The sequence below is a fragment of the Ceratotherium simum genome, chromosome 25 (genome assembly GCF_057802395.1).
Source record: "Ceratotherium simum simum isolate JZ-2026a chromosome 25, ASM5780239v1, whole genome shotgun sequence".
Taxonomy (NCBI): Eukaryota; Metazoa; Chordata; class Mammalia; order Perissodactyla; family Rhinocerotidae; genus Ceratotherium; species Ceratotherium simum.
In genome coordinates this window covers 11,888,575-11,911,091 of record NC_141924.1, presented here as the reverse complement: position 1 = coordinate 11,911,091, position 22,517 = coordinate 11,888,575, and the positions used below count along the sequence as shown (strand labels likewise).

The 22,517-nt window shown below is 53.2% G+C and overlaps 1 protein-coding gene across 3 annotated transcripts in view; it reads right to left on the bottom strand.

Annotated features, from left to right (window-relative positions):
* Positions 1 to 22,517, bottom strand: part of PLA2G6 (phospholipase A2 group VI) — a 59,076-nt gene that overhangs the window by 8,233 nt on the left and 28,326 nt on the right. For 2 of the 3 annotated variants that reach the window (XM_014793202.2, XM_087448926.1), the window contains exons 4-12: positions 21,914 to 22,097; positions 20,174 to 20,361; positions 17,627 to 17,723; positions 16,188 to 16,370; positions 12,247 to 12,355; positions 11,008 to 11,169; positions 8,864 to 8,942; positions 6,307 to 6,470; positions 4,195 to 4,345 (exon numbers count right to left, since the gene is read on the bottom strand). In XM_014793202.2, coding sequence (XP_014648688.1) covers positions 4,195 to 4,345; positions 6,307 to 6,470; positions 8,864 to 8,942; positions 11,008 to 11,169; positions 12,247 to 12,355; positions 16,188 to 16,370; positions 17,627 to 17,723; positions 20,174 to 20,361; positions 21,914 to 22,097 — 1,317 coding nt within the window. The remainder of the gene's footprint in view (positions 1 to 4,194; positions 4,346 to 6,306; positions 6,471 to 8,863; positions 8,943 to 11,007; positions 11,170 to 12,246; positions 12,356 to 16,187; positions 16,371 to 17,626; positions 17,724 to 20,173; positions 20,362 to 21,913; positions 22,098 to 22,517) is intronic. The other variant, XM_014793203.2, reaches the window with a different exon arrangement.

The window sequence follows — 22,517 nt, the reverse complement described above, 5'->3', positions numbered from 1 at the left end:
ATGCAAATTAGAAAATATTTTGAATCAAACAATCATCAACATGCTTATGGGATATAATTAAAGCAGTACTGAGAGGAAATGTTTAGATTACACACACACACACACACACACACACACACACACACATATATAATATATACACATAGGTAGTAGAACAGAAAAAAGGCTGAAAATCAATGAGCAAAACATTTATTTCAAGAAGTTAAAAAAAGAACAGCTAAATAAATGCAAAGAAAGTACAAGAAGAAATAAAAATAAGAGCAGCAATTTAATGAAACAGAAAACATACAATAGAGAGCCAATAAATAGCCAAAAGCTGGTTTTCTGAAAGAGTGATCCAATTGAAAAACCTGTGACAAGACTGGTCAGGAAGAAAAGAAGAGCTGTAAATAATCAGGAATGGAAAGGGGGCATCACAACAGAGGCTGCAGGCATTAAAAAGATAATAAGAATACTTTGAACAACTCTACACTAATAAATTTGAAGATTTGACAAAATGGACACATTCCTAGAGAAACAAAACCAAAATTAACTCAAAAAGACATTTAGAAACCCTAATAGTTTTATAACCATTAAAGAAATTAATTCCATCTTCAAAAATTTTCCCTCAAGCAAACTCAGGCCTAGATGACTTTACTAGTAAATTCTACCAAAAATTCAAGGCAGAAATAAAGTCATTATTATACTAACTCTTCCAGAAAATAGAAAAAGAGGAAACACTGCCTCAAAACCAAAACCCAGCAACCCCAAAACGGGAAAAAACAGTCAAGCTCGCTCATAAACATGGATGCAAAATCCTAAACAAAATCTTAGCAAACGGAGCTCATCAGCACTCTCTCTGTAAAAGGCACCAGGAATTGAAAGCAGGGATTCGAACACGTACATACACCCATGTGCATAGCAGCATTGCTCACAACAGCCAAAAGATGGAAACGACCCAAATGTCCATCAACAGACAAATGGATAAACACAATGTGGTACATACATCCAATGGAATATTATTCAGCCTTAAAAAGGAAGGAAATTCTGACACACGCTACAACGTGGATAACCTTGAGGACATTACGCTAAGTGAAAGGAGCTAGACACAAAAGGACAAACACTGTCTGGTTCCAGTTACATGAAGTTCTTAGAGCAGTCAAACTCACAGAGATAGCAGGATGGCGGTTGCCAGGGGCTCTGGGGAGAGGGGAACGGAGAGTTGTTTAATGGGTACAGAGTTTCAGTTCCACAAGATGAAAAAGTTCTGGAGATCGGTTGCACAACAAGGTGAATATAGTCATTACTACTGAATTGTACACTCAAAAATGGTTAAGATGGTAAATTTTATGTCATGTGTATTTTACCATAATTAATTGTATACTAAATAAATAAATGGTATTTCTAAATATGAGCTACAGTTAGAAAAAATGTTTAAAATGTATAAATGTTTAAAAATGTATAATTTAAAGTAGCACAAAACATATGAAGTACCTAAACAGATTAAAAAAACAGATGTATAAGATCTCTATAGATAAAATTATAAAATTGAACTGAGAAACTCTGAACCAACGGAATGTTTTACTACGTTCTCTAACTGGAAGACTCAGTGTTTTCAGACGTCAATTCGCCCCCAAATAAACTGACAGATTCAATGTAATCTCAATCAAAATCCCAACAGGATTTGGTTTTCTGTAGAATTTGACAATCTGATTCTACAATTTATGTGGAAGCGCCAACAGTCATGAGTAACCCTTATACAGCACTTTTTATGCACCAGCTGCTCTTTAACTGCTATAATTTTTTCACTCCTCATGAAGACCCTAGGAGGCAGGTAGTATATTATTCCCATTTTCGAGAAGAGGAAACTTCAGGGTGCAGGTTCTTAACCACTTCTCTACAGGGCCTCCAAGAACAGCCATGATACTCTTGAAGGAGAAGGACACAGTGGGAGGCCCTGCTGCCCCGGATGCCAGGACTTATTATCACGCTGTCGACTCAGGGCTCTGTGGGCTGGGCACAGGCACAGACGCCCAGCCCACGGAACAGAGCACAGCCAGAAACAGACCCGAGCAAGGACCCCTGACCCACAACCGAGGCAGCAAGGCTCCAGGTGTGGCGAGCAAGACAGACTTCTTCACAGAGTAGGCTGGGGAAACCTGTTATTCGTATGGAAAACATGAAATGGAATCTGTCCTGATACAAAAACCAATTTCAGGTTGATAAAAGACATAAACAGGAAAGGCAGATCTAGAGAGCTTTCCGGCCTGACACAGGAAAATACCTCCTGCCTCAGGTTAGGGAAGGGTTCTTGAATGGATATGAAAAGTACAAACTATAAAAAGGAAACATTTCTAAAGTCCACCACTTTAAGAACACCCACTCATCAACAAAACACCACAGAGAGTGAAAAGACAAGCCATGGAATGGGAGAAAAGATTTCAAATCCATATATCCATCAAAGGACTAGTTCTCAAAACATAAAAAAGATCGTTAAGAAGCCTCCTAACTCAAAAATCACACAACCCAATTTTGCCAAAAATAGGCACTTGAACAGGAACTTTACAAAAGAGGAAATCCAAATGGGCTTTAAACCTCTGAAAAGGTGTTCAACCTCCCTAGTCATCAGGAAAATGAAAATTCAAACCAGCAGAGACAGCATCTTGCACCCTCCCAGATTTGTAAAGATAAAAACGTTTGACGATAACCAAACGCTGGCAAGAATGCAGAACAGGGCCTCTGAAACACGGCTGATAGGAGTGAAAATAGAAACCACTACTTTGGAAGACAGCTGGGCAGAATCGAAGCGTTGAGGCCTCGCATCCTCTGAGACTCGCAGCTCTGCTCCTGGGCATGTACCCCCCAGGGAGACTGGTACACGCGCAGGTCAGAAAACAGGTCCCCAGATGCTCACGGCCACACTCTTCGCAAGAGCTCCAAACTCTGCAAGTGTCCATCGAAGGTATTCAGGGAAATAAACTGTGAGGCGAGTCACATGATGGAATCCTCCACAGCAGAGAGAACAAATGAAGCACAGCTTCCCCCAACAGCAGGGACGACGCTGACAAATGTGGCATTGATGGAAAGAAGAGATAGCACGCAAAATGATTCTGTCCACACCCAGGGACAGGCAAGACCGAGACTATGCTGGTCACACTGCCATCACAGTGCCATCACACTCCACACAGTGCACAGGTGGTGAAACTATCCCGAACAGCCAGGAAATCCCTTTCACACAGGTCAGGAGAGCGGCTACCTCGGGCCCAGAGTAGGGCACACACTCAACGGGCTTTTGGACTTAGCTGGCCGTCAAGTGGGTGTCTGCTTTATAATTATTCAATGAACTGTTTTATGTACTTTTCTAAATGTATGTTCTATTTCATCATTAAAAAGAGGAAAAATGCCTAGAATGAAATATACAAAAATGTTTTCAGAATATTATCTTTTGGTTAATAAATCATGGATGATATTTTCCTCTTCTTTTTACTCTCCGTATTTTCTAAATTTTCTTAGAAGACTATTATTATTCTTAAATCTTTTTAAAAAAAGCTTTATTATGAAAAGAAATCCTCCCTAACCCTCTAGGCTTCACTCACACTTCACTTCCTCCAGGAAGCCCTCCCTGACCACCTCATCCTCAGTCCTCTCTCCCTCTTGCTCCAATGGACAGTCAGTCAGCTGATGAATACTCTTCAATGGGCTGCTCTGGGGCAGTCCCTGGGCCAGACGCTGGGGCTACAGAAAAAACTGTTCATGCTCCTGCTTCAGGGAGCTCACAGTCTGGCTGGCGTCACAGGTACTAGACAGACAATAAAGTAATTCCGCGGTAAGGAACACTACAGAGAAGTAGTGGTGCTATAGGCTCTTCTGGAACCTCTTAAGCACGTGCTGCCTTGCTTGGCTGCCATTTTTCAGGCCACTTATCTCCCAACCAGATGGTAAGCCTCCCCCTCTGCCGGCTGCATCCATAACCCCCACGCGTACAAACACAGTGCCTGGGCAGGCCATGCTCAGCAAAGAGGTCCCGAGTGTGTGGTGGGCCAGAACCGACCCCCTCGGACCCAGGCCCGTGCTGTTCGCGTGGAGGGAAGAAGCTGCTCTCCACCCCACCCACCTCGCTTTAATCAGACCAGGCAGGGAGCCTCTGCCCCAGGGAACAGCGAAGGGGTGCACAGTTGGGGCCAAAGCCACTGTGCTCCCGCCCGGCAGGCTCACTTGGGTTTCTTGACGTCTGTCATCTTGGTGTGCTCTCCAAACTCCCGCTTCAGGAACTCCTCCAGGGGCCCCGACTCGTAGGGCCGCGAGCCCCGGAACACCTCGTCCTTCATGCGGAAGTACACGCCACGCATGTAGGCCATGGACTTGCCTAGGAACAAGGGAGTCGGAGGTGGGGAGAGACACGAGGGCCTGCCCTGACCGAGGGCCTGGGCACAGGCCAGCTGTGGGAACCAGGGCCAGCAGGAGGGGGGCGGATTTACCAAGGCACTAACCAAGCTGGAGCTCCCGGGCTCCCCTTTGCAACTTCCCACAGAGGCAGAAATCCCCCTCCAGCAGCCCCAAGGCTCTGTACTTAATTTTGTGTTCATAATTTTGTATTATTTCTCTTTAAAAAGGGCCCTGAAAGTGAAATCGCTTATACATCTAGTTCCACCCTGTTCGTCAAGGAATAGAAAGGCCAGCCCTGCCGTCCGAGAACAGACAGGGTCAAAGGGCAGGTTGCACCTCACAGCAGGCCTCCCCCCAGCGGGGGTGCGCAGCCAGGGGGCCACGAGAGAGGCTTTCTGCCCGTATAAGAGGCTGAACTAGGCGGCTCCTCAGATCCCTTCACAGCCCCCGGGAATGTGAAGACCCTGGATGGGGGACAAACGTCCCCTGAAGAAGGGAGTGACCCTTTGTGGAGGACAGGCTGGTACCTCTGCCCACTCTGTCCTGCCCCCCAGACCTCATGCCCCACTGGGCGGAGGCAGACCCCTGAGATGGCTCCCCTCTCAGGGAAGACAGGAACAAAGGCCAGAGAGGGGCCATGGGGCCCGAGGCCAGGGGAGAGACCTGGTCCTGGCTCTGCCAACTCACTGGGTGACCCTCTCTGTCCTCAGTTTCCCCATCTGTAACCTCACAGGGCTATGGCGAGAACATTAAAATGAAGTGAAACAGTAAAGTGTTACAGTAAACAGTGTAGCAGCACACTGCCGGGACCACAAGTCCTGGCGGCTTGCCAACTGACAATCCTCCTCTTCCCAGAGCCCCAGGGGATGCTACTCCCGGGAGCCACCTGGACTGGCTCTGCCCCACATCCCCACACACCCTGGACCACCCGGCCACGGCCTCCTCCCATGGTGAACCCCCAGATGCCTGTGCCTCCCCCATCTGACTGGGGCTCCCTGAGGCTGGACGTGCGCCTGACAGCCCCGCATCCCTAGCACCTGGCAAGGCCTGGTGCACAGGGCTGGCCCGCAGGCCCTGCTGCCCCGGGAGCGGAAGGGTCCTCTCCTGGTGCTTTCAGATCTGGAGGGCAGGCTGCAGAGCATGGAATCTGACCAGCACCGGGGCAGGGATCACTGGTCAGGGATGCTGAGGCCGAGGCCGACCCCCACCTGGGTGGGGGCTGGACCCTGTTCTGGGAAGGCCCCCACCGGCAGAATCACGGATCCCAGACAGCTCCACAGAGGAGACCCCACCTGAGTGGAGACAAGGCCCACCCAGCAGTCTGTCTAGTAAGCGATGCACGCTGTCACCTTTGCAAAGCTGCAGAGAGAGCAGACTGCACAGGTAGCCTGGGACGTGCACCGACCTTGGGATGTGCTGGGCTGGCATTCTGGGGGGCTGTCCCAGCCCAACAACCCCACGGCTGGGCTCTGTGACTTTGGTCACCTCTCTCCCCCTAGGGCCTTAATTTCCCTGTGGGTAAAATGAAGCATGCAGACTAGGGCTCTGGCGTTCTGTGACTCGGTGGCTCCTCATTCCTGAGGCAACCCACTCCATCCATTGAACTGCCTGATTTCCAGCAGGTTATGAGCAGCCTGCCTCCCAGGGCTGTGGGGAGCAGTGGTTGAGGCAATCGATACAAAAACCCTTCCCACACTGAAAGCAAGGGCAACTGGGTCTGTCCTTCATGGCTGGCTGGGGGCATCGAGCACCAGCGCACCCACCCAGCCCTTCTCCTTCCAGCCTCGGACCCCAGCACCCTCAGCCACCCCACAAAGGGCTTACAAGCCCTGCCCTCCCCCATGGCCCTCTTTGCAAGGCTCTGAAAACATACTCAGCCCCCCTGAGGGCATACTTGGCCCCACCCTGCGCTGCCCCCATTGTCCAGGGGGCCGCCCTCACCGTGCAGAATGGCCAGGGCCAGGATGCCCCCTGTGCTGGTCCCTGCCACCCAGTCAAAGAGGTCCTTGGTGGCGACGCCTGAGGCCTTCTCGATGGCGATGAGGAGCTGGATGATGATGAGGCCTTTCACGCCCCCGCCGTCCAGGCAGAGCAGGTGGTCATGGCTGCAGTGGGGACAGCAGTGGGAGAGAAGAGGGGCTCACTATGGCCTGGCTCTTTACCTCCCGCACTGGAGCCCGTGGCCCTGAGCACATGCACCGTGGCAGCCGCAGCCACATGAGCACATGAAGACCAAGCCCTGCAGAGCCTGCATGCCATTGGGGATTTGCAGAGGGAGGGTGGGGTGCTAAAAAGTGCAGTAGAGAAATGAAGGTAAGGGCAGCAGGGGCAGGGAAGGCCTCACTGGCCAGCACCACCTCAGCAGACCCCTGGGTTTGTCCCCCGACTCTGGACGGGGAGCTCCCTGAGGACAGCCACTCGGCTTTAGTCAGGTCTAGGGTCCCAGTCCCAGGCCTGAGCCGAAGCAGATGCCTGATAAGAGTCTGTTTGAGTCAAAGGCTGTGGGGGAAGGGCTGGCCTACAGCAGGCCAGGAAGGGGTGGAGGAGGAGGGCCAGGACCCTCCACTGGGGGGAAGCAGGAGGGGAGGGGGGCAGGGAGGAAGGACCCTCTGTGTGCCGGGAGCTGTGAGGGGCTTTCGCCAGCACGAACTCACTAAATGTCCCAGACCTCTCTGAGGCGGACACTCCTGTTACCCCTGCACGTGTCTGTGAAGGAATGAAGCTCAGAGGCCAGGCGAGTGCCCAGTCACACGGGTGGTAAGTGACGCGGCAGGATCTGGATTTCTGAGTCACCTGCTCTCCAACACACCCGACATGTCTCCTTCGGTCGGGCCATGCCAGCTCCCCGCCCCACAGCTTAAATGTCACCGCTGAGAGAAGCCTGCCCTGCTGCCATCAGGACCCTCCAGCTCAGCCTGCTCCTGCCCCACCCACTTCCTTGGTGTGGGGCACTCCTCGCTTCTATAGGAACTGTTTCTCATTCTCTTGTTTATTCACTGTCTTTCTTCCCCACTGGGCCGGAAGCTCCCTGAGGGCAGGGACCAGCTCTGCTGTGTGCAGCGCTGAGTATCCAGTGCGCACAGGAGGCGTCCAATAGGCAGCTCCTGAATGAAGGAGGCCTGGGCGGCCGGCTCCAGGGTCCCTCATCTTTTCCTGGACAAGCTGCCCAGCCCTACAGCAAACCCAGAGGGTGGCAGGGGAGACTGTTATGTCACTGGAGGCCTGCAGGCCCCCTGACCAGGGAGGCCACAGCAAACATGCAAGAGACCCTTCTGAGGATGTGGGGCTGGCAACAGAAGGATTGACCCAGGGGGAGCAGGGCTGAGCTATGCGGCTCACAGACCCTCGTGCGGAGGTCCCCACAAGGGTCCTGATTCTTGCCTCAGCCCCACCTCCAAGGAGGACACTCAGGCTCGTGCAGACTCCCCTGGTCCTGCTGGAGAAGCTGCCTCCTCTCCTCCCCTTATTGTTAGTCCTCCCTCCAGGACCTTCCTCAGCCCTGCACAGGTGTGTGTGCATGTGTGTGTGCGCGCGCAGGCTGTGCAGTGGGAGGGAAGAGGGACAACGCTGATGGGGCAGGCGCACCCCCAGGGCACACATTACAGGGTGGCTGTGGAAACGGGTGGGATATGCCACAGGGAGGCCGCCCCTTCGGGCGATGCTGCTGCCTGGCCCCCAGAGCAGGGGCTGCATCTGCTTCCGGGAGAGAGCTTTCCCTGCAGGGCTGGCACCAGAGATGCAGCCAGGAGAGAGGCTGCAGCAGCAGAAAGGATGTGGACTCGGAAGACCCAGGCGTGAGTCTCCGCTCTGACACTCACTCTGTGCAACCTTGAGCAAGTCACTTAACCTCTGGGGAATCAGGTTCTGCATTTGCCAAACAAGGTTACTAATACTTCCCTAGGAAGGCTGTTAGGAACAAGGGATGGTAATAAACAGAGAATAAACCGTGTTATTAAAGGGCAGGGTGGAGAGAGCACGGTCCATTGGAAACACATTTGTCCTGGTAACCGGCCGTGCTGGTGGGCACTGATTCCAGCACCAGGGACTGTCTTCAAGGACAAGGCTTGGGCTTCTTTCCTTTGTGCCCATCACCCAGGCCTGCCTCCTAGGATGGGCCTGGGTATACAGCAGGTGCTCGGGAACCCAGCCCACCCCACTAGCTCTGTGGAGGGAGGCGGGGTAAGGAGCAGGGTGGAATCAGAGGGAAGCAGGCTGAGCATCGCAGCAGCTGAGGTCTCTCCCCGGGGGATCTGGGCCATCTCCCCCGATAAACCATGACAGGGTCAGGGAGGGCAGGGACAGGACTACAACCAGCTCCACTGTGTGACCTGGAGCCTGCACAGGCATTGATGAAGGAGCAGACCTGGGCTCTCTAAAGACTCAGGCTCTTTGCTGTAAGCTACCACACAGGGCTGTGGTGAGCACCCAGCCTCCGAGCCCGCTGCGGAGCACCCAGCAGAGGGCTTGCACATGTGGCCCCCTTCCCTCCTCCACTTACGTCCGCTTCTCGTCCCTCATGGAGCTCAGGATAAACGCTGGCTTCCGGGCCCGGGAGATGTGCATGAGGTCCTGCAGTTCTGTGAGGCACAGGGCAGGGGGGCTGGGGCCAGGCAGGGGCCGGGTCCCCTCCAGCCCACAGGTCCTGAGAGCAAGCCTGGAGCTGTGCCCTCCCCCCACAGCCCCCAGCAGGAGCATCTGCGTCCTGCCCTCAGGAGGGGCTCTTTGTCCCAGGAGACAGCTAACCCAGAGGCCACAGGCCCCTCGGGCAGAAATGGGCTGGAACGCAGAGGGGAGCCCACCGCCCCGGGAGGGCATCCCACCCTGCCCGGCCAGCTCCCGGCTTCTCCTCAATGTCATCCTCCCAAAGCCCCGAAGCACAAGCACCCCTGCCATGTCCCGTGCTTTGCAGCTCAGAGCGTTCATGCATCCGGCCGTGCTGCTGATAAGCACCATCACCAGACGCATTATACCCGATCCACACAGAAGGCTAAAGAGGTTACATGACTCGTCCAAGGCCACTTAGACAAAATGGCTGAGTCAGGATGTTCCTCCGGGTTTCACTCCACGAATGAAGGGAGATACCCTGACCATTCTTCAGATGCCCCTGGTCCTGATCCCAGGTCTGGAGACTTCCTCAGCGGCCTCTTGGATTAGATGCACCCATCCACTCCATCCATGTTTTCCCCTGTGCCCAGGGCCCATCCCGCGCCCACCCAGTGGAGTAGCTGCCCTCCTGACAAGCAGCCCAGCCCCGGGTGCCCAGCCCGGCAATTCCACGCCATCTGGATTCTGATGGGCATTCCCCACCACTGTGCACAGAGTCTGGAAGCAGCAAAGCAGGAGGGCAGGCTGCAAGGTGGCGTCTCCCCCTCACCAGGGCAAGTGGCTAGAGAGTGGGCCAGAAAGCGGGCGAGTGGCCAGGAGAGGTGGTGGACAGAGTGCCAGGGCGAGGTTGGTAAGGAAGGGAGCATGTGTCTGGGCATGCAGCTGAGAAAAAGGAGAAGGGGGAACCAGAGCTACAGCTAGCGGGCCTGGCCGGGCTCCGCGGCCCCTCTAGGCCCAGGGCATTACCCATCTGCCGCCGCGCCCCAGGCCCACCATCCAGCCTGGCGTGGGTGACTGACTGCCTGTAAAATCGAGAGATAAAGATGGGGGGCAGGTCCTGGATGGGGAGGGGGAGGAGGAGGAGAGAGGCGGAACCAGAAGGACTAATTGTGCCTGGGCTATCCTGGCTAGAGGTGCTGGTGTCTGCTTCCCTAACAGTAAAAAAAATATATATATATATGGGGGCCGGCCCGGCGGCATAGCAGTTAAGTGCACGCGCCCTGCTTCGGCAGCCTGGTGGCCCAAGGGTTCGCAGGGTCGGATCCTGGGCGCGCACCGACGCACTGCTTGTCAAGTCATGGTGTGGTGGTGTCCCATATAAAGTAGAGGAAGATGGGCACGGATGTTAGCCCAGGGCCAGTCTTCCTCGGCAAAAAGAGGAGGAATGGCATGGATGTTAGCTCAGGGCTGATCTTCCTCACAAAAAAAAATAAAAAATGCCAGTTTGCCTAGGATCGGTTCCTGACTGCCCTGTTCAGGGGACCCTGCTCCCAAACAATCTGGAGCCCTGGGTGAGCCAGCTCACAAAAAGCCCAGCCATCTCCATGGGCACCAAGGATGTACCCAGCAGATGCTGGTTGCCTGGCCACGTTCAAAAGCCTGTAAGTCAGCGAAGGGGCCAGCAGGGGAGCACACAGGCCTCAGGCCTGACAGAGACTCAGCAGCGTGGCAGAAACCCTCCTCACTGAAGCCAGAGGGCCGGCAACTTCTCACTGCCCCCTTGAGCTCCCAGGGGACACAGAGAGGCCACAAAAGCACCCACCTCATGGGTGCCATGGGGATGCCCAGACCTGAGACCTGTGTCCAGGGCATCCTCAAGGGAGATGGACCATGGGCCATTAGCCAGGGACCGCTCTGGCCTCTGGGCTCTATGGATTGCTAGCTGCCTCCAGAGGCTAACAAACTCTGCCCCATCCTCCCTTGCTCCCTTCAACAACTTCTACCGTGGGGCCCCGATTCCTTCCCATCAGGTCTGCTCTGATCCAAGTGCCCAAGAACCAGCTGGAGAGGAGGGACCGTGGGAGGGCAGAGGCCTACCTAGGTTGTTTAAGCTGATTGGTGGGGGCTGAGATCTTTCCAGGGAGAAGCAATGGTGCGTTGCTGTGGAGCCCTGCTCCACGGGGACCCCCTGGACGAGTGGGAAGCGGCAGTCGGCCCCTACGGTTCTCAGCAGAGTTAGGAGCTCCTTCCTGGTGACAACTTGCCATGGTTTGAGGAGGTGGAGATCACACAGGATCAGAAACGATGTCAACACGCAAGTGAGAGGCCCCTCCTTCCCACACACGTCCCCTCTCCCATCCACCAGGTGGCCTGGGGCTGTGGGGGAACCGGGGTGCCCCGGGGGCCTGATCCCACCCTGACAGGCGAGCTGACTCTGGTCTGTTACATCCAAAGCAGCTTCCTGGGGCACATACAGCTTCTGGGGCCACGGAGGGCACGGGGGGTCGACTGGGGAACATGGACAGAGGAGGTCGGTGTGGCCCTGCCCGGGTATTTTAGGAACTCTCTCTTCCCCTTCGACTCCAGCCAAGAAAGCAGGACTTCCACCTCCATGTTCAGCAATTCTCAAAACTGCTGAATGCAGAGGTCCTTCCAGAGCTCAAAAGGGACTAACCAGCTGGCCACTGGGCACTTACTCCCATCTGACGGATGGGATAACTGACAAGGATGCCCCAGGAAGTAGCGCACACATGCATGCACATGCACACTCACACGCACTGTCAGGTACACACCGACAACAACTTGCACAACTCCCTGAAGCCCTCCAGAGGGGCTTCCAGAGGGGGCTCCAGGCTTCTGGTGAGGAGGATCTGCTTTTTCCAGCCCTGAAGCCAAGGCTCACCAAGCGAGCATGCAGTGCATGCAGCGCACCTGTGTGCACGAGGGCACACACACGTACTTGCAAAGTGCAGTGCATGCATCAACCTGTGGTTGTTCTGGCAAGCGGTCCCATCAGTGAATTCCCAAGAGTGGGGAAGAGGGCTGTTGCTGCTGCCTATCCCCCCGCCCTGGGAGTCCTGGCACGCTGAGGTGGCATGGGGACCCCACAGAAGAGGACACTGGCTTGGCAAGCCCCTTGGTGGGCTCCACCTACTGGTCAAGGCACCTGTTCTCGGGAAGAGGAAGCTTCCCCTCTCAGCCCCCCAGCCACTCCGTGCAGGGAGCAACTGGGGGCAGGTATGGACAGGATGCGGCACCTGATGGCTGGGAATTCTCTCTTCCCCAGTCCCTGCACCCCCTCCCCCCGAATCTGGTCCCAGAGGGCAGAGCACATACGTTTGCTGATCTTGGAGGCTAGTAATGCAGGAGTCTCCCCAAAGTCGTTCGGGGTGTCCACCTCTGCCCCAAACACAATGAGGGCCTTGATCAACTCCACGTTGTCTTTCTGTTGAGGATGGAGTAAGGGGAAATACGCCACAGCTCAGGGAAATGAAGGAAAAAGGACCCCTGGCCTCTTCCACTCTACCCATCAATTGGGTGGGCCTCCCATCAGCTGGAGAGACACTGGGACCCTTTTGATCCCCCACCCCTCATCGATCTGGTATTCCAAAGTCTACAGCATGAAGGTGGCACCCTGACAAACAGGCTTACAAGTATCCCCAGGTGAGGGTTTAATAACTCAGGCAGAAACTGGAAGTGACTCCCCCCCGGCCCCCAGCCCCGCCAGCTCCTTCTCGAAGGTAGCAATGCATCTATGACCCCTGACCTAGGAGCCATGGGGACACTGAAAGGTCAGCTGCTGACTGCTTTCAGGAGTAGCAGGGAGGGGGTGAGTGAGGAAAGGGAAGGCTGTCTTGCCCACCCAGTCCAGGATGCCAGTTCTGAGGGGGTGCCCCTGATGGCAGCCTTCAAGTGCGGCTCCCTCCACACAGCACTGTGCTGAACATCTGGAGGCTGGCCAGCGGGGCGGGCATGACTCCCAGGACAAACCAACAGCAGTCGCTGGAGGCCTGAGCTCTGGTCTTACCACCTCCCTCTTCTCGGGGCTGGATTCCCTTGCCTGGAGAATGAAGAGATGTGTCTGGAATGGAGTTTTCCAAACAGTTGTTCATGTACCATTGGGATTTATATGGGTACAGCTAGCTACATATGTGCATTTTAATCATTAGTTATGTACTTCGTTTCTGGCTACCTTTTATTTGTGGCCCTGGTTTATAGCTTATGGTAGTGATAAAGTCATGCATCGCTTAATGACGGGGACACGTTCTGAGAAATGCATTGCTAGGCAACGTTGTCGTTGTGGGAACACCATAAAGTGCACTTACACAAACCTAGATGGTATAGCCTGCTAAACACCTAGGCTCTATGGTACTAATTGTTGACCGAAACGTTGTTATGTGGTGTATGACTATATAACATTTCTTTCAAAATAAATTTAAGTAAGTTTAAAAGCAAGCCAACTTAAAGAAATGATTAAGCACATAATGGTAAAAGTGGTTCATGCATGTGTCAAAAACTGTGAAGATGGTATGCAAGAGACTGAAGCACAGGAAACAATGAACCACACCAGCAGTTCTGAGAGTAAGATCTCAGGAACCCGTGAATGCATGAGACCCTTTAGAGGGTTCGTGAGATTAAAACTGTTTTCATAAAAACATTAAGATGTTGTTTGCCCTTTGAACCGCTGGTGTAAAAGCAACAGTGGATAAAACTGCTGGTGCCTTGGGGCTGGCCCGGTGGTGTAGTGGTTCATGCGCTCCACTTCAGGAGCCCGGGGTTCAGTGGTTCGGATCCCAGGGGCGGACCTACCCACTGCTCATCAAGCCATGCTGTGGCAGCGTCCCACATACAGCAACTAGAAGGATGTACAACTATGACATACAACTATCTACTGGGGCTTTGGGGAGGAAAAAAGGAAAAAAGGACGAAGATTGGCAATAGATGTTAGCTCAGGGCCAATCAATCTTCCTCAAAACAAGCAAACAAAAAAACAAAAAAAAAAACTGCTGGTGCCTCAGCACTAAGCAAGGCAGTGGCACCAAACTAATAGTTGTCATGGTTTTCTTCTCTGCCATGCACTCACAGTACAAAATTAATTAATTAATTAAAAAGCCAGTTTCACTTAAGAATGCCCTTGATGAAACAGTAAGAATTGTTAATTTTATTAAATTTCGACACGTGTGTTCAGTGTCATAAGATGGAGAGTATGGATAAAGCCTGTCTGTGGCATACCCAAGTATGATGCTTGTCTTGAGGAAAAGCCCTTGAGTGACTGAGTTGCAAGCAGAACTAGCTGCTTTTTTTCATGGAACACTGTTTTTACTTGAGAGAACAGCTGACAGAAAAAGTATGATTGTTCAGCCTCAGGTATTTAGGAGGCTTTCCCCAAAATGAATGCAGTGAGTTTGTCACTTCAAGCAAAACAACTGGCTGTATTTTGTGTCAATGACAAAATTCCAGCTTTCAAACAAAAACTGGAATTCCAGAAAACTTGTATATGCCATGATGGGCTTGACAGCTTCCCCAAATTGAAAGACTTTTCCGATGAGATCGGCAGTGATATTTACAAATGTGGGTTTCTGAGACTTATAACGAAATGGGTCAGCATTTGGAAGCTATGCATACTCGGTGAACCAATATTTTCCAAGGATGACATGAAATTGTGAATGGGTAGAAGATCCACGCAAAGTGCAAGAGATGCCAATGGATTTTAATGTAACAAGGGGTGAAAAGTTCACAGAGATGGTTTCAGAGTGCCTACTGCTACCAACTTGTCAGAAACTACCCCTCGTTGAGTTCCAGTGTAGTATCAAAAAAGAATATCCTCAGTTATCTGAAAAGGTGCAACTACACATCTTTTCCAAGTACATATCTATGTGAGGCCAGATTTTCTTCATATTCCTCAACACATATTCAACAACATATTGCAACAGAATAAAAGTCGCTGAAAATAGGAGAATCAATGTCTTCTCTGAAGCCAAGCATTAAAAAAGATTTGCAAAAATCTAAAAAAAGATGCCAACTCTTCTCAGTCAATTATTTTTTGTTTGGGAAAACAAACCTATTTTTCATAAAAATGTTACCCATGCTAGCATGTGATTGGTTTATTATTGTTATTTTTAAATGAATGAATAAATATTTTGAAAATGTCTCACTTTTAATTTCTAATATGGTAAATATAGATAGATAAAATCCATATAAACAAAAACTCTGAGATCCTCAATAATTTTTAAGATATAAAGGGCCCATATAGACCAAAAAGTTTGAGAACTGCTGAACCAGATCATTCTAAGGGCCCATTCAGGGCTAAAAATGTCCATGGTTTTATTTCTAGTTTCCGCGTCTTGGGCAGCAGTGTCTCCTCTACGGTTATGACCTTTGTTATAAAGCAGGATGTCTTTGCATTTGTCCTAAACCTACTTCTTTTAGAGTCCCAGAGTCTCTCCCATTCTATCCCTCCGAGACTTGTTAAAGAGACCTGTGTACATATGGTATTGCTATAGAATACATACACACACACACCACATATGTGCGTCTGTAACACAGTAACATTCCCTACCCTGCATTTAACATGTTCACACCGTAGCTGTCTCATCAGACTGCAGGGGCTCTAAGGGCAGGAACTGTGCTCCATAATAAACCAACAAATGTGACCAACACCTACCATGGGCTACTGAGACGTGTAAGCAGGCCCTGCCTTCCAGGAGCCACAGTCCACCAGGCAGATAAGAACAATACACAGATGAATGTTTTTCCTGAATAATGCAGGGAAGGAGAACTAACTTCCTTGGGACGCTCAGTCTGCGCCAGGAACTGCGCGTGTTGTTCAGACATTCCTCGTACCAAGTGTCTACCATTTACTTCTCTCACTCTGCCAGCTGGGTCCCCACACCCCAATTTTCCAGATGAGGAAATCAAGGCTGACAGAGGTGACCTTAGTGGCCCAAGGACACAGGCAATAGCCAGAGCTGTACTTTCCCCTGTCACACCATGCAAGTGTCAAGTGGCGGGCACGAGAGTGAGAGATACCTGAGCACAAAGGAGACATTATTTTGGGCTGAGAGGGAGACATGGAAGGCTTCCTGAGGGAGGAGGCAGGGTCTGAACCGAGTCTTGGAAGATAAGAAGATTCTGAGCAGCCGAGGAAAGGAAGAGGGCATCACGGGAGAGGAGTGTTGGGCAGGCGTGCTCCAGCCCTGCCGGTCTCCCGGCATCCCCACCACATGGGCAGTAAGCTCAGGCCTGGTGCACGGGAAGACAGGGAGTCTCGGGCTCACCGACATGGCCAGGTGCAGCGGTGTGTTGCCGTGCTCTCCGCGGGCATCAGCGTGGGCCCCGTGGGTCAGCAACACCATGACGCAGTCAAAGCGGTTGCGCATCACAGCCACGTGCAGGGCCGTGTTCCCTGCGGAGCTGGTGCTGTTCACGTCGCAGCCCCGCTTCAGCAGCATGCGGGCCATCTGTGGGACACAGGTCAGGCCCGAGTCAGCAGGGCACTGGGAGCAGCTGTGACCTGCAGCACCTGACGGCACCTGGGCACGGCCACTTCCTCCCTGAGAGGCCTTCAGGAATTGGGCCCCTGGAAAGCTCTAGCAACAAGAAGAACACAGGTGGCAGGCCCCACTTCCAGGGGTGGCCCTAGACCCTGGCTCCCACTCCATCAGCACCCCAGGAACTAGGGGACAAAAAGCTGAAGGTGTGCCGACTGTTTTAAGAAGCTTCCGGGTCCTTTCCTGGAGCTCATAGGATGCCATCCCCCCTGCAAGGGTTCCTCTGGGCCCTGTCCCAGAGCTGGCCCACTGCCTGCGGCCCTCCCCGGGACCCTGCAAAGGTGTGACCCCTCCCGGGGTCTGAGCAGCACACACATCCCTGCTCCCCCAGCAGCTCTGGGGAGCCTGGGCCGCAGACAGGAGCCTGGACTTCGGAGCCTGACAGGCCCGAGCCCAAAGCCCAGCCCCAGGTCATCACAGTTATTTGAGCCTGGAAGGGTCACTGCACCCACTGCACCTCAGTTTTCTCTGCTGTGAAGACGGGAATGCACGTCCCTACCTCACAGAGTGTGGTGACGATGAATGAGGACACATGCCCGAAAGGGCCTGACTAGGGGTCTAGCTCCCGGCATGAAGAGGTGCCCTGCAGAGTCTCCTCCCTCCTGGGCCACCATGCTCACGAACAGGCCATGATCTTTGGGGGCACCCAGTGCACTGCCAAGCTGTGCTTCTTGGAGACGAGAGACCAGAGGCCTCCATCCTCCCAGGGGTGCGGATCATGGCTCAGGGAAAGGCCTCAGAAGAGATGCCCAGCCAGGCTCTCTGTGGATGCAGCTAGAGCCGCCACTACCACCACCATCACCATCCACCACCTTCTATTTGCGAGTCACTTGACAATTTAGGAAGAGTTTTCTCACACGCTACCTCGCTGACTTCACGACACCTCCAAAGGCAGGCCATAGGACACCCCATTCATACATGAAGAAACCCCCATTCATACATGAAGAGGGGACACCGTCACCGGGCCAGTGAGCAGCAGGGCAACACCAGGATGCACCTCGACTTGGGCTTATCTGCCTGGGCGGCCACCAGGAGATCAACCCCCCAGTGCCATCCTCAGAGCCCTCTCAGGAACCTCCTTCCCGCAGGCAGCTGAGCAGCCAAGGGCTCTGGGGCCCTGCCCCCTGCCCCCTGCCCCCCCCCACTCACCCTCAGACTCTGCCTACCTCTGCATTCTTGGCCCAGTGGAGGGGGCTGGCCCCATAGCGAGGGTCTTTGCTGTGGATCTGGTTGCTGTCCATGCTGATGATCATTTCAGCACACCTAGGGAGAGGGGAGCCATGGGGCAGTGAGGAAGGTCAGGGGGCGGCCTGGCGCTGGAAGAGGCCAGACTCAGGGCTTCTTCTACTGGTCAGGGAGAGTTTCTGCAAATAAAGTTGCAACAAAACCAACCAGCATGTATACCATGGTATGTCAAGGGTATCCTGAACCCCTCAAGGCACTGCTCAAGCCTCCTCCTCCAGGAAGCCTTCCCTGATGACCCCAGTCAGCAATGATCACTCTCACTGGTGCTGGCTTTAGAGTCAGACAGGCTTGAGGTCAAGCCCACCTTCCTCATTGGTGACCTCTGAAAGTGGTTCAGCCCGTCTACAACATGGGGACAGTCATAACAGGCCTGGGTGGAGATTAAAGGAGACGAGATATTTCAGCACCTGGTTCTATGCATGGCACATAGCCTCCCTCTACCCCCCACCCCTCCACTGCTGGTGTTTCATGCGGTGACCTGCATCCTGCAGGAAGCAGTAGGCAGGGTGGTTAAGAGCGCAGTTGCTTTCCACTCCGAGATATAAAACCAAAGGAACTGAAAGCAGGGGCCCGAACAGATATTTTATGCCCATGTTCACAGCAGCATTATCCACAATAGCCAAAAGGTGGAAACAACCCAAGTGTCCAGTGATGGATGAATGCATAAGCAGAATGCGGTACATGCGTACAATGGAGTATTATTCTGTCTCAAAAAGGAAGGAAATTCTGATACATGCCACGATGCTAATGAACCCTGAAGACATTATGCTACGTGAAACCGGAGTCCCAGGCCCAAACCGGATCTCTGTGAAGGTCAGCAGAGTTGACGCAAACAGCAGAGGGACTCCCAGGTCGGAGCTGGGAGGGAACCACTCTCAGTAACCCAAACACCTGAGATTCTTAGAGTACAGCTATGCTGGCTAACACACGGGGGTGGCAGAGGGATGTCCCCACTGGGGCCTTGTGACCCTGTGAGGAACGTGGCCATGTACGGCGGTAGTGCACACCCAAGGTTTGAGATGACTTGCGTCAATTTAAGTGCAATGATCCTCTCGTGATCTGAGCCAGCCGCTGGGAGGCCCGGGTGGAGCAGAGAGGGAACATGGCTGAGGATGTCTGAGGACAGAGCAACCTGAGCAATTCCAGGCTGCTGGACAGGAAAGCTTAGGGTGGCTGGAGCCAGCAAGAGTGGGGCCACCATGCCAGCCCTTGGGTATTGATGAGCATCCTCCCGTCACTTGTGTCCATTTGGGTCACAACCTGCAATTAGGTAACCTGACTCCTGGGGGTGAGCACGGTGTCGGTACTGTCTCCAACCATTTGGTCAAGTCTTTCTGAAAGTTCTAGTTCATCTTGGCTCTGCTAGGGAGAGTCAAGGAAAGGAGAGTTTGCCCAAGCTTGGACCAGACCTGTGAGGGGATGGCAGTGCCAGGGCGGGCGCCAGCAAGGTGGGTGCAGACCCCAGAGGAAGGAAAACCCTGAGGGACGGCGACAGTGCCTGCCCCCTCACCCCCCATGACTGTGGACCCTCCGTGCTCTCTTCTCACTGCCTGTCTAGCACGCAGCCATGGAAAGTACCAGTGGACTTCTGTGTCTCCTGTCCTGAAGCTGCTCCCATATGCATCTCCGTAAGGCCGACGCTTAGCACAGTGCCTGGGACTGAGGGACCAATTGACTCATTCATTCATTCATTCAAGATGTTGTTCCTACTGGGTAATATTTTGAGATAGTCATCTCTTTTATCCCACCCCCATCCCCCACCACACACACACACACACACACACACACACACACACACTCTCCCCAGGGAGAAGAATTTTCCTGAGACCAGGGTTTTCCAGGTCTGGGGAGAAGGGAAGATATGAGAGAGTGGTCTAGGGCTCCCCAAAACGTGGGCCTGGCACCTGTGTCCCAGCAGTGCCACCAGCCAGGAAGGACAGATGCATCTAGGTAGATGGGGCCCTGGGCCATCTTGCCCAGCATGCCTGGGCTTCGAGTCGGGCACAGAAGCCACAGAGCACTGCAACCGTGAAGGGGTTCAGACCAGGCTGGTGGGCTCGGGTGGAAGAGGACCGCGTGGGGTGAGCCCCTCCAAGACTTGAGGTTGCATGAGACTCTAGCACTGGAGCACCACCTGGGGGAGCTGGGCAGGGGGGACTCCGGGGGAGATTAAGATAGTTTTTCTCCAGTTTGGTAAAGGGAGGATCATGGTCAGAAATTAAGGTGCATTATAGAACAATTTTAAAAGTTCTATTCTTTGCACAGCAGAGTTTGTGGACCGAGACAAACACCCGCTACACATTGATCAAGCACCTTCTTTGTGCCAGGCCAGCCCTTGGCGCCAGTAGCTGATACACATCTAATGTGGAGCCAGTGGAGGCCACTGCTCACCTCGGCGTGAGGACTGGCCGTGCGAGAGCTGGAGGCCCAGTGGACCGGGCGGGGCGGGGCGGGGCGCGAGGTCTTACCCCTTCTGGGAGAACTTCATGGCCGTGTGGATGGGGTAGCCGCCGGGCCCCATGATGTTGCAGCGAGCGTTGCACAGCAGCAGCACACGGACCATCTCCTGCTTCCCCATCTGGCAGGCCAGGTGCAGCGGCGTCTGCCCTTGGTTATTCACCTGGTTCAGGCCGGCCGAGGCATTCTTCCCTAGGAGCTGAGAGCATGACATCAGGGCGGGCTGGAGCACGGCACTCCCCTAACACCAACCAAGGCAGTCTCTCTCCGGGGACTCAGGGGAAAGGGAGGTTTGACTCCACGGGAACACTGATGGGAACTTAAAGGGAAGCAGCAGAGAGAGGAGGCTTTGGAGGAAAAAAAAGAAGCCGACGGTACCAGTGTCGGCTGGGGGGTTGGTGGGCACGACTGTGGCACGTATGAAAAATTTCTGAGTCAAGAAACTTAACAGGAGGTTGTATCCAGGGATGGGTACTGGGGCCTTGGTGGGAGTGATCTTTGCTTTCTATTGTATACCCTTCTGTCCTGCTTGAATTTTTTTGCTATGCGCAGGTATTATTTTTTCAATTAAAAAAAATATCAGTATTAAAAAGAGAGCACAGAGGCTTTTACTTGCTCACTTGCAGCTGAATGGTGCCTCCATAGGTTAATTACAACCCCTGTGTACCTCTGTGACCAGCTGGGCCTAATGGCAGGATGGGGACACAGCAGGGAGACCCGATTCAAGGGCCAGCCCCACCACTCACAGCTCTGGGGCCCTCCTCAGGCACATTTCTTAACTTCACTGAACTTCAGTTTCTTGGGCGAGAAGAGGATAGTGACACCCACCCACAGAGGGTATTTTGAGAATTAACTAGAACACATATGACACTCAGTATAGGGCAGGCACAAGACCAGCGTGCAGCAAATGGCAGCCACAGGTGTAGGTGACTCTTGACGAGAGAGCAGGCACATGCCCCTTGCACCGACGCCAGCTCTGCGTGGGACTGTGCTGGGCACATGTGGGCTCTGAGTAAGCGTGGAGTTCAACAATGGGAGTGGAATTCCCTTCCCTGAGAGCACGAACCATAGACATGAATCCATATTTTCTGCAATAATGTAGTTCCATTCTGATGCCAAGGCAGAAAGAAGGATATAGCCTTTAGAAAAATCTAATTCTAGGCAATAAAACATTGTCCAGTGTTCTGTCTTTTCTTTCTAATATATAAAGCAGGCTTTAATAACACCACTTGATATACTCGCTCACAATCTTTATTTTTATTTTTCTGCCCAGCTAATCAAAAATTTCACAGAAGGAGGGCCTCTGGTGTAAATGTCTACCAGAGCCAGATTGAGTTTTGTTTTGTCTGCTTTGAGTTCCTGTAAAAAGTTAAGCTCAGGGCCCACTGGACCATAAGCAGCTCCAGGCAGGGGCTGAAATGAATTCACCCGGCCCGGGTACCACTCACAGCAGGTGCTGGGGAAATCAGAACTAAATGGATTGACTGGACTGGGCCTTGAGTTTAGTTTGCTGTGTTGGAGGACTTTCCCAGGGTTGTCAGAGCAAAGCAGCCAAGGATGTGTCCTCTTGACAGGTGTGGGGAGGGAAGAGTGGGGTGGGGAGTGCACCCTCCATGACAGAGCTCAGGCCTCAAGGACCAAGGGGGGATAGTGAGAGGCCCGAGTGACACCTGAGGCCAAGGGCCCAAAGACAGCTGCAGGCACAGTGAGGCGTCCCCAGCACCAGTCACCCTGCCCCCACCCCTGCTCACCTGCAGCACCTGGGAACTGTCACCCTGGACAGCATAATGGAAGACCGTCTCTCCGTTGTTGTCGGTGACGTCCATCTGGGCGTGGCAGTACTGCACCAGCTCCACCAGGATCTCCCCGTCGCCCTTGCGGCAGGCCAGGTGCAGGGGGGTGCAGCCCCCCTCATTCTCCGTACTATTGGCGCAGCTGCGGGGGAGGGCCAGGGAGGTGAGCGGGCATGACACCAGGTGGGCGGGGCTCTGAGAAACCCCAGCGCAGCAGAAGGAAGGGGGCCGGGAGCTCAAGAGCACTCACGCCATGCTTGAGCTGGCAGGTTCAAACCTAGGGCCGAGTCACAGTTTATTTGTATCTGATGTGATTTGTATCTGTTTTTAGTTTAGTTTGTACACCTGTATGAGAGATGTGCCCCAGGGCCAGACCAGCCTGTGGGTGTGGGCAGTGAGGTGGCATAGAAAGGACCGCAGAAGGCAGAAATCTCACCAACCTTGGGCAATTCACTTATCCTTTCTAGGCTTTGATATCCTTATCCACAAAAAAATAAAAATACCTGCTGTGTCTGCCCCATGAAATGGATAGAACTGTTGTGAGGTTAAACACCACGATGTC